The sequence below is a fragment of the Aphelocoma coerulescens genome, chromosome 1A (genome assembly GCF_041296385.1).
Source record: "Aphelocoma coerulescens isolate FSJ_1873_10779 chromosome 1A, UR_Acoe_1.0, whole genome shotgun sequence".
In the NCBI taxonomy this organism is placed as follows: domain Eukaryota; kingdom Metazoa; phylum Chordata; class Aves; order Passeriformes; family Corvidae; genus Aphelocoma; species Aphelocoma coerulescens.
This window is the reverse complement of record NC_091014.1, coordinates 11131515-11145098: the sequence shown is the minus strand read 5'-3', so window position 1 is coordinate 11145098 and position 13584 is coordinate 11131515. Positions and strand designations below refer to the sequence as shown.

The 13584-nt window shown below is 34.9% G+C and overlaps 1 protein-coding gene across 9 annotated transcripts in view; it reads right to left on the bottom strand.

Annotated features, from left to right (window-relative positions):
- The window catches only part of CACNA2D1 (calcium voltage-gated channel auxiliary subunit alpha2delta 1), a 368603-nt gene that overhangs the window by 37637 nt on the left and 317382 nt on the right, over window positions 1-13584 (bottom strand). For 4 of the 9 annotated variants that reach the window (XM_069035496.1, XM_069035478.1, XM_069035526.1 and 1 more), the window contains exons 16-21: window positions 12552-12620; window positions 10793-10867; window positions 9432-9506; window positions 6183-6239; window positions 2312-2368; window positions 1191-1262 (exon numbers count right to left, since the gene is read on the bottom strand). In XM_069035496.1, coding sequence (XP_068891597.1) covers window positions 1191-1262; window positions 2312-2368; window positions 6183-6239; window positions 9432-9506; window positions 10793-10867; window positions 12552-12620 — 405 coding nt within the window. Of the gene's footprint in view, window positions 1-1190; window positions 1263-2311; window positions 2384-6182; window positions 6240-7428; window positions 7517-8576; window positions 8944-9431; window positions 9507-10792; window positions 10868-12551; window positions 12621-13584 lie in introns of those variants that run through there. The other 5 variants (XM_069035502.1, XM_069035509.1, XM_069035518.1 and 2 more) reach the window with 4 other exon arrangements.

Here is a 13584-nt window from a genome sequence, read left to right as displayed (position 1 = left end):
TTGGACTCTGTGACACTGGCTCAGGAAAGACCCAGTTTCCCTTAAGGGAAGAGACTGATGGCATCCTAAACAGAATAGGCTCCTGACACAGGTGAGGGAGCAGAACTGACATCCACTGGGACTTATCCTCTCTGCCCCAGCAAACACCTATTTGCACACCATTCTCCAACAGTGGAGCCATTCAGGAAGAGACACAATTTTTTCACACAGCAGGATTTACCCTGATTGTAAAGCAGTATTGTAAATCTTGGTTTTAGCATTTTACAGTGAGAAAGCACAAAATAGAGTCCAGGCAGGAGGCAAGGGCACTGCTAATACAGGCCTCTTTAGAAGAACATGGGAAGAAGGGAAAGCCAGTATGAATTAACTGCACGGTCCCAAGAAATTCTTCTATGTATTGTTATAGTGAGCTTATATGCAACGTTTGCACAGTGTCTGCTAAGCCATAAAATTAGATATCTTCAAGCTGACTTATGTTCAGAGTAAAAGAGTTTCAAAAAGATGTGGAACTGTAACTGTGGGGCATACTCTGGCCAGAACTGCTCCTTCAGCACACCAGTCATGATGTCTTCTCACTGAGGTCCCCAAGAAGTAGAGCACCCAAGAAATGATCCATATCAAATTTGAGTATTTCCTATTGCTAGGAAACATGACTGCTTATTAGAGAAAACAGTAGCAATGTTTATCAGGAGTAAGTATTTCAGACAAGAAAATAAAGAACTCAACAAGCTGTTCAGAAAGTACATGATATAACTGTAAGATGAATTTGTTTATCCCAAACAGTCATTTATGGCATAAAAATGTTATTATTTTTTTCTTACAACTTTCTTCCCATTCAACCACAATATAAACTACCAAACCCATCCTCACACATCTCCACAAGCAAATTAAGCACTTTGTTTTGGAATTCCTGCACAGAAGTAGGCTGGGTCCATTTCCTGTTGAACAGAGTGTAAGACCTCATCAACAACTGCCTGATTAATGATGCACCAAAGAAAATAAGAAACAAAACAATTCATTTTTTTTCCTAAGTACATAATTTTTTTTTTACTATAAGCCAGTAAAACAAGTAAATCTAGAGGGAAAAAATGGTACAAATTGCCATTACAAAATGAACAACCCAGCATTTAACATTATTTTTCTGGTTTGCTTTATTCCTGTAAATGTAACTCTTTGGGTTCCTATCTTACCTCATCTTGGGACTTGACCAGTGTTTCAAATGTTTTTTCTCCACTTTCTCCATCTATCATTTTTTTCCGAATCTATTGGCAAGAAAGAAAAGGAAAAAGTGAAGAAAAAAAAAAAAAGAGAGAAAATGCAGGTGTTGCATGTAACATGAATAACCTTTTCAGTGACCAAAATATTTCTCAAAAACACAGAAATGAAAATGAAATGAAAAACACAGAAAATGCTAATGCATATGGAAATCACAACTCTTAAAAAAAGTTTTGTTTACAATTCTGGTATATTTTGCATTGCAAGAATGTGCCATAAAACTCCTTGATGCTGGGCACTGACACAGAGAATGAATTCTGTGTACATGGGAAGGAGTTTTGTCTAGCACTTCTTGTGCCTCCCAGCACATTTGTGTGATTCAGGTAGTAGCACTGATTCACAGAAACATTTTTGTACCAGTCTGAGAGTGACTCCTGCCTGAAGCAGCCATTTCAAAGAAACTTAAGGCAGATTTTAACACATACCAAAGAATGCTGATTATTGTAATTATGAAAGAACAATTTCAAACTGAATGAAATAAGTTAAAATTGTGAAATGTTTAAAAACCTTTCATTTTATTTCAGAAAACTAACAAATTATTCAAAAAGCTATCATTTCAGAATATATTACAAAGTCAGTAACTGAAAAATATACAGAGAAATTAATTTTTTGTCTACACTTAACTTTGTTTCTCAGTTGTTTCTTGCCAGAGGAACAATCTTGTGTTAATAAGAGATAGGAAAATACTTAGAAAATATTTCAGGTAATATTTTAATATTCTATTGGAAAATGTTCTGTTTCAGAAATATTTTCTATCTTCCCTTCCCAAGAATTGTTACTGCATGAAGAATTTAAGTAGTAATCATGGTGTTTTTCAAAATGAGAGGAATGTAATGCATCGCCCTTACCTATGAATAATACTGGGATTTAATTTCTTTAATTATAACTTCATCTCTATAGAGCTATCATCTTAACAAATTTAAAATTCAGATTTATATTTAAATAGATTCCATTAAAAATCTAGAACATTTATTTCTTTTCAGTTATATGGTGAAATACAAGCAGCAACAGGTACTAAGAAAACAGGTAATCTCACCTCAACTTTAATATCATTTTCCAATTCAGCATCTAGAAAATCCAGCGTAACAGGCTCCTGGGATTTAGGATTCTGAAGCAGAAGATGTTGAATTATCAAATAATAAAGACAGAGCACTGTAATACTATAAACCACTCTAATCCTTTCATTTCACAGTAACCTACTTAACTGGGCTTACTTACCCATCTATTTTAATCTCTTGTAGCATTACTAGTGGCCCTTTCTCATTTATTTCATTTTGTTGGATAGAGAGGTTAATTGGATAAGTGAAAATCCAATTAACACTAATTGCCAGTGTCTGTCCACAGCTATGGGGCTCATGCTGAGGTGCTGCTTCCCCTTTTCCTGGCATGTCACAGACTGTATCGTGGGAGAGTAATCAGGGTAAGCAGAGGAAGCAAAGGATGTGAATCTCTCACTGGATGTCCTGCCTCCAAGAAGGGAGAGAGAAATTTGGGGTTGGTTTTCCACCCGACCAGTAAGCTGGGTAACTCCACTCTTTGCAATTTTGCCAAGAGCAAACTTGCTGTTATGAGGTGGGAATGGACTATGGTTCAAGACTCAAAAAGGCAGCAGTTACAGCAAATTTTTTGGAGTTTACAAAAAATAAACCCCACTTGTATTGTCAACATGACAGGACTTCCCTGAATACCATGGAATTTCAAGAGCATTTCTCTTGACATCAGTACTGTTATCTCAGTTTAAAAGATGGAAACCTACAGCACAGAAATACTGAAATCCAAGCTTCCAGACCTAAGGAATGTTGATGATGTCAACCCTCAAGCATGGAGCACAGAGAACTTTGGTGGCCTACATGTGTAGCAGCCCTGGCCCCATAGGAGTGCTGGAAGATCACTGTAGCTCTGCTGAACTAGATCAGACCACCCTCCAGCCTCTGCTCCTTTCTCAGATACAGTCTGCATTTACTTGGCCAAAGCCATCTTCTCTATGAGTTGTTGGGAATCCAACTTTTTTTTCTGGCAATTTTGCCTAGGCTCTATTGACTTTCTATTGCATGTGGTGTAAAAATCATCAGTCATCATCATCCAGTAGTTACTTAATGCACCCCCTAAAAGTGAGTGTATTTATTTAGAAAAAGGAGCATGAGGATATATTACTTAACCATTTAAATCTGACAGTTCAGGGTAGAAAATGAAAAAAAAAATCATTTTTAAGGGATTTCAGCAATGCTCCTAGACCAACATTTACAGGTAAGACTAAAGTCCCTTCCTTCAATTATAATTATATTCCTCCTATCATAACATTCTCTGGCAAAGTTACCTGACAGATGTACATGTGACTATTCTATCAAGGAATGCAAGCTTGTTTTATAACAATTTATGTATGTACTGGAAGCAAGTAATATCCTGAAAAACTGGTAAAAGATGCCTTCATATAACAGTCTGGAGCACCAAGAGTTTAACAGTAGCTCTTATTTTCAAGACTGTAGTACAGAATAGTTCCAGAAGACAAAATATTAGTTCTTTATTTTCTTGAAGAAAAAAATGTAGATATTTCTGGGTATATGGAATCATTCCTGTTCTTATCAAGAGATGTCTGCTACGAGAAAACTAATAAATTTATTCTCAGGAAGAGGATATGCACTGAAAAGGTTGCAGACAAATATTCTGGGTATTTCTTTAAAATATTTACTGAAAACTTCAAGAACATTTTTCCATTTCTCTTTATATATGACAGATAAAACTAGCAACTTTAATATAATGGCATTAACATATGCTATCTGCTAATTCAAAATTACTCAATTATTTCTATGCAGTTGCTTTTCCCTCCCAACAAATCCACACTCTCAAAATAAATAACAAAAGGCTAAAATGTAAAAGTAAATAAAATTTTACATATCTTACATGCAATGGATAATGAATAGCATGGTCAAACCCAAACAGCATGCATGAAGGCATTGGCATGGCAGAGGAGGCATTTATGAAGTTCATATTCCATTCCAACACACAAAGGAACAGAGAAGAAAATAAATGGTAAAAAAAAGAAAGAAAAAGCCATCACATCAAATCAAGGTCAATATTCATTTCAAATGATAACCTGGGCTAGTCATAGTCAAGGAGTCCCAAAGACAAAATAGAAAATTTTAATTCTGTGAAAATTCAAGTATGCATTAACTGTTTGTTCTTTTTAAGACTTACATCACTTCACATTTATTATATGATACTTATTAATGACTTTTAATAGGCAAAAAAAACCTAAGCCTGAGGCACAAAGACAACCACTAAAAATTAGAACAGAAAAGTCCTACCCCCGTACTTTAAATATAAACTATTTCCCCTTTATGTCTCTTCCCCCAAGAATGTTTTTACCAGTATTTGGGCTCCATAATTTTTATTTCCAAGGTTGCCATTTTGTGGGGTTTATTCCAAGCTATGAAGAAACAAACTTACAGTTCAGTTTGCTCTCCTCTTTATCCAGTCATGCATGTAACATGACTGGAATAAGCACACCACCACCACACTCACCAGCACAACTTAACAAAACAGAACAGAGTAAATCACTAGCAATGAAGCATGCAAACAAAAGGATTGCAATCCATTTTCAGCATGACAAATAAAAGCAAGGATCTATAACTTCAATGACAACTCAAGAAGGAAACAAAGAAAGAAAGAACTGGTGCAGCAACATAAAAAAAAAATGTTAAATAAAATGTTGTTGTAGTGTGTTTTGGGAGGTCACTGTTCTCACAAATTCTATGGATGGCCTTCTTTGCTGTGTTGCAGGAGCCTAGTTCCTACTCATACCTGCAGTACTAATGAAGACAAAAACTATTAGGCTTCTTTTAAAAGAAGTGATGGTAGGAAGTCAGCAAAATCCTGGGCCACAGAGATAAACTCAGGAGCATCTGGAGTGGATGGGAGCCCAGAGCCAGTGTTGCACTTCGCTGGGCAGCAAGCACTGCAAGGCAAACCCACCGGCAGCCAGACCACACTATGGCAAGCTGAGGAGCCAGGTGTGCTCAGAAAACTGAGAATTTTTATGATTCAGTGCTGATTTCTCTAGTGCACAAACAAAAAATCTAACCCCGAGGTGGCCTTCTACACATGTTATAAACACAGCCACCCGACACTTGGTGAAATCACTGACTTAGATCAGGATTTTACACAATGTTTTACTGGTGGTGTTAAGCAGGCCACAAGTTTTGTATTATAGATTTCTCTATGTGTAAGAAATCAACATGATATACTGTGTTTAAGTTTACTAATTTGCTAGTTACATTGTTAATCTATTCCTTTAATGATTTTTAAGTTTTCATTACATGTTTTCTGCTCAGGGATTGCATTACATAAACATGACTGGTTACCCTGTTCAGGTTAATGGCAGGTAATTCTGTGAAGTTGGGTCTGCTAAACTGAGAAACCCCATGTAAATAGCAGGTAGAACATACTCCCTACTCTGACTTCCCTAGAAAAAGAAACCAGAACAATTCATATTCTGTAATTTTATGCTGCATACACTGTACAATAAAACTTGGCAATAAAATCATAAGAATGATCTTCTGATCTCCTCTTGACTTTGGGTTTATGCAAGCAAAGCCAGCACAAGTAGTCTCTTTTTATTTCCAGTCTTCAAATTAATTTCAACATCTGAAGAAGAATTTTTACAGCAGGACTCTAATTAGCACCTATTAGTAAAGCACCATAATTTAATGGAATGCCCTTCACTACAGCCAATAGCATGTTTTCTATTATTTAAACAGGAAAGGATGCAAACTTCATGCTTTGGAAGCTGTTGGTCACAATAAACATTTCTCTAGTTAGATTTTTCCTAGTAAGCAGGGCAGAAGCTTTCTAATTATGCTTCCAGGTCTATGCATTCTAATGCACTAATCACCTCCATCCAAAGTTACCTGTACATTGGGTCTCCTTTTTCTCAATTTAACTTTTGGTATGCCCACACCAATTTGCTGAAGCAACAAAAAAGCAGTAATTTATATTTTTGCACTATTAGTAAATGGCTTACTTATAGAATGGAAGTGTTCTCTCAGCATCTGTTCTGTCCAGTGTATGTTTACTGCAAGCAGAAACTACCCCTCATTCTGATCATGAGTTCTGAGCTCTCTGCCAAAATTACACACAGGTTTTGTATAGGCAAACAAAAATCAGACATGTTAACATGAATTAAATTACCAGAGAGTTCTCCCTCCCACATACTCTGACAGAATAAAATATAGAATGAGACTAGCTCACTTTTTGTTTACTTTTGTATTTGCTCTTAAAGCCCAGCTCCTCTTATATTTCTTGAATAACCCTAAACAGTAAAACAGAATACTGGACCTCACTGAAAGTGTAGGGAGTTTTAGGACTGTCATTAAATGGATTTTGATCAGAACCACAGTAAAAATTAAGAAAAGGATTCTAATCTTTAGAACAGATTGGGAAATTGAATTATTTGTTGTTTTCAAAATCTGATTAAGATTAAGCTTGTTAACACATGCTTAGCGGACTCACTTCAGTGACTATGTTTTTTTGGTGGCACATCCACCTGTTCTCTCCCATAACAGTGGGAAAAATACATCCACATATGCAGACATACACAAAGAAAATTTGCAATAAAACATAAAATTAAGCACTTAAAAATTAAAATGCAATGTAACTAATTACACAAACATAAAAAATGGTTTAAGCTGTTTAAAACTACATTAAGCTTAAAATAAAAAGACTTCTCATTATGCTTTGGCATAGTTTTCATGTAGTTCAGAAATAAGAATGTGATGGGAAAATTTTTGATTATTTTAATATGTTTTTGAACTTGTTTGTTAACTTTTCTCAGTTGTGCCAACAACTTTACAAACTTCAAGACAATTTCTCAAAATATCAATTGTGTTGAACCAGTTGTGATTTGAGGAAACGTTTTCAGAAAGAAAGCAGAAGACGTTCAGAAGAAGGAAACATTGAAAGTCTAAGAAACCCTCACCTCTCCAAAGGTAAAGATGTAGTTATGTTTTAGTTTACATCTATTGAAAAAATGCTGTCAAAGAGGGTTAAGATGTTGTTTGTTAATAAGTTAATGGCTACCAAGAGGTTCAACTAAAATTAATATGACATGTTAAAGAAAGTCCATGAATTCTAAATATATCTGTCTTTGTTGTGTACCTTAGTTTTAAACTGTAGTTCTTGTATCAGTCTGAATAGCATGCACCACCCCACACAAACTGGGAGTGAAAAAGTCTAGTCTGTGTAACTGTTAATAACAACAATAACAATAATAATGCAAATGCTTAATATTACATTTAGACATTTTTCTACAACATTAAAATTATCACTTATAAAACATTCTGTTTTAAACACACTCTAAATCAAAATTCTGAGCAGTATGGGAAAGCATCTCTGGACTTCCATATCCTACACAGACAAACCATGACAATTAATATCCTAATAATCCATCTCAGTTTGCCTAGACATAGTTGGGATGAGCCAAGTTTCTAACAAAGGTTTTTGTTGTCCAGTGTTGTGAGGCAACACTGCAGGATAACAGCACATATGAGATGAACAAAGTCCATATCCATCAGTTTCTCACAAGACTAGACCCAAAATGAGAATACTGCATTGCTTCTTTTTACATTACTCTTGTGAATGAAAAGATAGTTTAATTTGCATAGAACGATAAATAGGCCAATCACCATCACCTAATTACCATAGTCTCTAATTAAGAAAAGATTGGGTCAGTAATGATGCAGATATTTGTCTCTGAAGAATTCACCAAGAAAAATCATCAAATCCAAACTTTCACTTTTTTAAGACATGAAGATCCAATGAAGATATCTAGAAACTGAAGTCCTTCTCATTTATGAAGATTATATAAAAACCTTCTATTCCACAGCTTTCCTTTTATTTTTTAAGAGTCTTTCAAAATAAATCAAAAGGGATATCTCATTATTAGTTACGGTCAAGTTATTCTTTCTCTTCTTCAGAAGCACTTTTTTCTTTCTTGTTGTGTTACACATTTGGCAAAAGATTTCAAATGTATTAATTACTTCACCAGGAAATTAATTCAAATATTCACAAAGCTGACTTCTTCCAGCTTAAGAATTAAATTACTCACTAAAATATGTGGATGGATTCTTAATTTTTTCTTCTTTCTTTGACAGTTAAAGAAGTTATTTTAACTTTGTCTTTTATATAGTAGAATGTTATGAATTCAAGAGACAGTTTACTGAAACTATGTTTCAGTAAATTAAAATACAAGAATTTTCAAAAAGTCCACTAAACAGAAACTTGTTTCATATGGAGAAAACTTTAATTAAAACCAAGATGAAAATTCTGATTTCAGGAAAAAAAAATTGTCCATTCATGTTGAAATTTCTCATCAAAGTCAGGGAGGCAAGTTATTTAAGGCGATATATATATTTAAGGAGATATATAATGTAGGAGTCTCCACAACAAGGAGAGGACTGTAAGGACAACAGTTAATGGATAAAGACCTAAACTGAAATATTTGGTTTCTATTTTCCTGAAATTTGAGGAAAGTTGTGTCCTAATCATATTTAGATAAAAAATTTCATCTTTAAACATGAAACACCTTTCTCAAGTTAAACTACTAAAAATCTAATGTTCTGGGAAGTTGAACTCAGCTAAATCCATCCCAACTCTGCAGATCAGGTTTCAGCTCTGGTAAACAGAAAATAAGCAAATAAATAAATACAAAAATTCAAGTAAAATACATTATTTTTGCCACTGATTTCTTTGGTTTTGCAAATACAAAAATTTCAGTTTCTTAAATAAGAAAGCATCACAAAAAAAGGTGCACAAAAGCTCCTCAGTTTGCTTCAAGATTCTTCACAATGACTTTGTACTTTTCACAATGATGTTACATATACCACTAATTATTTTTATATTAATATGTGTATTGAAATACTTCACATATATAAATGTGCATTCAAAATATACAACTTTTTTATTTTATTGATAACCAAATTCAATACAAGCCAAAGATGGTGGATTAGATGAAGCCATGTATGCACCACAGATTTTCCTAACACCCACAAAACTGAGAATTGTCACTGTTGCTCTCTGGTACCTTCAGCAGATCCTAGTTTCTGATTTTTTCTGACAATATTGGCTTATTACAGAGAAGTAAATTAGAAGGTGTTTCATACCTTTGGTTGGAGATTTGGATGCAGTAGCACATACCCATTAGGATCAATTGCAAAATAGTATCCATTTGGACAAAGCTGAAAGAAAGAAATGAAGTTTAGCATTACATGGTTTTAAGCAATGAAGAAAGAGTAATTAATGGTTTTCAAGAAATGCTCACATTGTGGAAAACACACTGCCTCAGGCATCATGAAGTACCAGATTATTAACATAGAGAAAATAATTTCTTAATATTTACATTTTAGGATCATAAACGTGGAGAACAATTTAGGCTGCTAGGACCTCTGAAGGTCAGCTGGTACAACCTTTCACTGAAAGCAAAGCTAACTACAAAATAAAGCCCATCTTTGAAGCTGGACTAGGTTTCAGAGGGTCTCTGAATACCTCCAGTGGCCATTCCATAACCTCTCTGGGCAGGCTGCTGTCTTTTTTCCTTAATTCCAGTTGTAATTTCCATTGCCACACCTATGTTGATATCCTCTTGTTGAGGCAATGTCGAGGTCCATTCTCTTCACAATTCCCCTTAGGTCACCCTTAGGTTTCTTCTTCAGCCTAAACCCATCTCTCTCAGCTTCTTGCTGTGTACCAGGTACTGCAGACCTTTGGCCAACTTGGTGGCTCTGCACTGGGCCTCAGTGTATTTCTTACACTGAGGAGATGAAATGACAGAGTACTCCTGATGCATGTATTCGCCACACAGCTGGTTTATACCACCAGGACACACTGCTAACTTATGTTCTACGTGTCCTCCACCACAACTCCCAGGTCCTTTCCTGCCTTCTGAGGCAGTCTGTCCCAGCCTGAACTGTGGTGGGAGATTATTCCATTCTAGATGTAGGACTTGCATCTGCCTTCAGTCAAATTTGTGATGTTCCTTTTCTTCCTCAGTGGTTGTTTTCCACAGTATTTTCATAGAAATTCCACAGCTAGGTGTCTATTACATAAATAAATCAGTTGTACAGAATAGGGTACAGACAGAAACCTATACTAAAGAAATTTTCTATAAAGAGCTGTCCTAGATAAATGGCAAATATTATTAGCTGAAATGACTGTGTACCCTACATTAAGAACCAAGCACTTAACTAAAGAGCAGTGCCTTAAGATATAGGAAAATAATTACTTGTAATATATCCCCCAATGTAAAAGCTGACTTTTACAGAGTGCATCCTGATGGGCAAATCATACATATATGGCTGGAGAGAAAACCACAGAAAATATACAACAATAGAAAAGAATATATGAAAAGAAGCCTGCTGATATTTTGACTCAAATCCTGTCATTTCTGTATGACTTATGAAAGAGCATGCACAGAAATCACACATAAATCATGCATAATGAGAAACCACCAATGCAAGCAGCTCACCGTAAATCGGGGAGTCAGTTTTTTTATGTCCTCCAAAGAGACATCGACCCCCATTACTCCAAGAATCAGCTGATTCTGGTAAAATTCCAAAATGTTAGTATATATTTGACATATTTACAATGCAGAATTACTGCAACAGTCAGTAAATTTGTGCTTTTGCCTTCATCTCTTGTTTGACAGATAGATTTGAGAAGTTGCCTATTTAGTCATGTGTTTATTCGAAATATTTTAAATAATGTCAAACTGATCCAAAATAAAATTTAATAAATTCAGAATTTAGTGTAGAGTATGAAGATTGTTTCTGAAGATGGATACTTTCTGGCATGACTAAACAATATGTATAAGAACAAAACAGGTGAAAGCAAAAGTGATGCAATTATATTGCCAGTTATGTAGATACTAAACTTCTAGCACCAACACAGAGCTACTTTACATGTTTAGGTTGGGCAATTGGTAAGTGAGACCTCAAAACAATTAACTCTTTGGGCTATAGTATAATGATGAATGAAAAATATTCCAACACAACAAAAAACCCCAGTGAGTATAAGAATCATCAGCATTTTAAATCAGGGACTCAGGCACTATATTTATTTCACTTATATTTTTATATTTGTTTCACTTATATTTTTATATTTATTTCACTATACTTATTTCACTATATTTATTTCACTTTCATTTATTTCACTTTCATTTATTTCACTTTCATTTATTTCACATTTTCCTACTACAGAAAAGGAGGGCAGTCATTTACATAGTGTCATCTGAATCCCTTCTCCATATGAAATAAATTTGTAACATTTATTGAAGCAGGTATCTCGCAGCCTGTAAATAAATTCAGGTAGAGATATAAATTGAGCAGATTCAAGTTCTCTTCTTGCTCCTGTGTACTAGATCACGTCTGTTTTAATTCTCAGAAAGACATCCTTTGATAATCAGTATTCTGTCACTTTGAACCAGACTCAGTCAATTCCGGGCATTGTCTTGTAGATAAGATTATGCAACTTTGTTGGTTTATTGCTTTGTTTTTAGAAATAAACTAAGAGAATTATTCTGAAAATAAACTAAAGAAATGACAGTGATCAAACCCTCATTGATTCATTCTGAGTCTATGTAATATCTGAAATGCATCAAAGAATATTTTGTCTAAACTTCCGTATATTTTGACCTGAATGAACATGGGTACACTGAAAGTACAATATTTTACCACACATTGTAAAGCATATTCCAGGTCTGCTTTTTTGATTTTGTGAAGAGGACACAAACAGATGCCATGTTAGACAGTAATAATGATGGACAATTGTATTTATTTAACACTTAGAATTTAATCTAAGTATACTGTGCTCTTTTCTATTATCATTACAACCAATTAATTTATATTCTCTACATCACTTCCTTTTACCCTGAAATGTCACAGCCTCCGAGATTTGTTAGAAATTTTCCTGGACATTATTTCTTGGAAAGGTCTAAAGAATATCATCATCTACTTCCCATCTATTGCGCACTTAATGCATTCCCACTGGCTAAGGCACAGGGATAGATAGTGGAATGTCACACCCTGAAACTTGGAATGACAAAAGGGTAAAAGAATGCACTACATTTTCTTGTTCCCGGAAGGCATCAGATAACTAGATGTGACCCCTTTGTGATATGCAAGAGAATTTCACTGCAAAACACTCTATGGAAACACACATCTTTCAAGGAATTTAAATTTAATTTATGTAGCAGTTGCTTTTTTTTTTTTCTTGAAGGAAAAGCTTACGATTTTCCCATTTTGTTCTCTTGTTAGGTTGAAGACAGGCAGAGTTCCTGTAATCACAAGTCCCAGCTCCTAGAAAGTAACCAATAAAGAAGCAAGAAAAAGACTTTTTAACTAAAAAAGGAAATGTTGAGCCATAATACATTAGAACAATCTAGGAATTAGTGTAGCTAAACACTGACTTTCAGTTTGTTTAAAAAAAAAAGAAAAAATACTACTTTCCTGACTTGATGCATAGAAAAGTTGAAATTATGATTTTTTGTGTCCACATTTTAGTGGGAATAATGTATTATTTTTTAAAAATAGATGATGTGCAACAAGATATAAAAGTTTCAAAACACCTAAATATTACAAAAACATGTTTACAGCTACAGTATCCACTCTGCATAAAACTATGGAGGAAGGGAAGGTGCGGGAAAGGAAGGGAAGGGAAGGGAAGGGAAGGGAAGGGAAGGGAAGGGAAGGGAAGGGAAGGGAAGGGAAGGGAAGGGAAGGGAAGGGAAGGGAAGGGAAGGGAAGGGAAGGGAAGGGAAGGGAAGGGAAGGGAAGGGAAGGGAAGGGAAGGGAAGGGAAGGGAAGGGAAGGGAAGGGAAGGGAAAATACAACAAGTAAAACTACTACTTTTTCTATCATCACGACTTTTCAGTGGTGTGCAATAATGTCCATCATCAGCTTGGCAAAATCACATAGTCTCCTCTCTTACTGAGGCAACTGAGGCAAGGAATTTGCATTTATTTGGGAAGATATAAGAAATCTGGTTTTCCTTTAGTAACATTTACAAATCATACTGAAAATAGGATCCAGAAAACCACATGTTCAGATACACCGGAAAGTTTAGTTTTCCATTCTAAATTGCCTATAGGGAGATTTGTACCTTTTTTTATGTGATTCTTTGGGTTTTATTTCATATTTTTTCCCTTCATTTATGCTTACTCTCCTTTTACATAGTTTATTGTGGAGTCGTATCCCTTTGTTTCATTTGAAAAAAAAAAAAAAAAGCTCAAACACTATATGAATCCACTCTGGTGAAATCTGT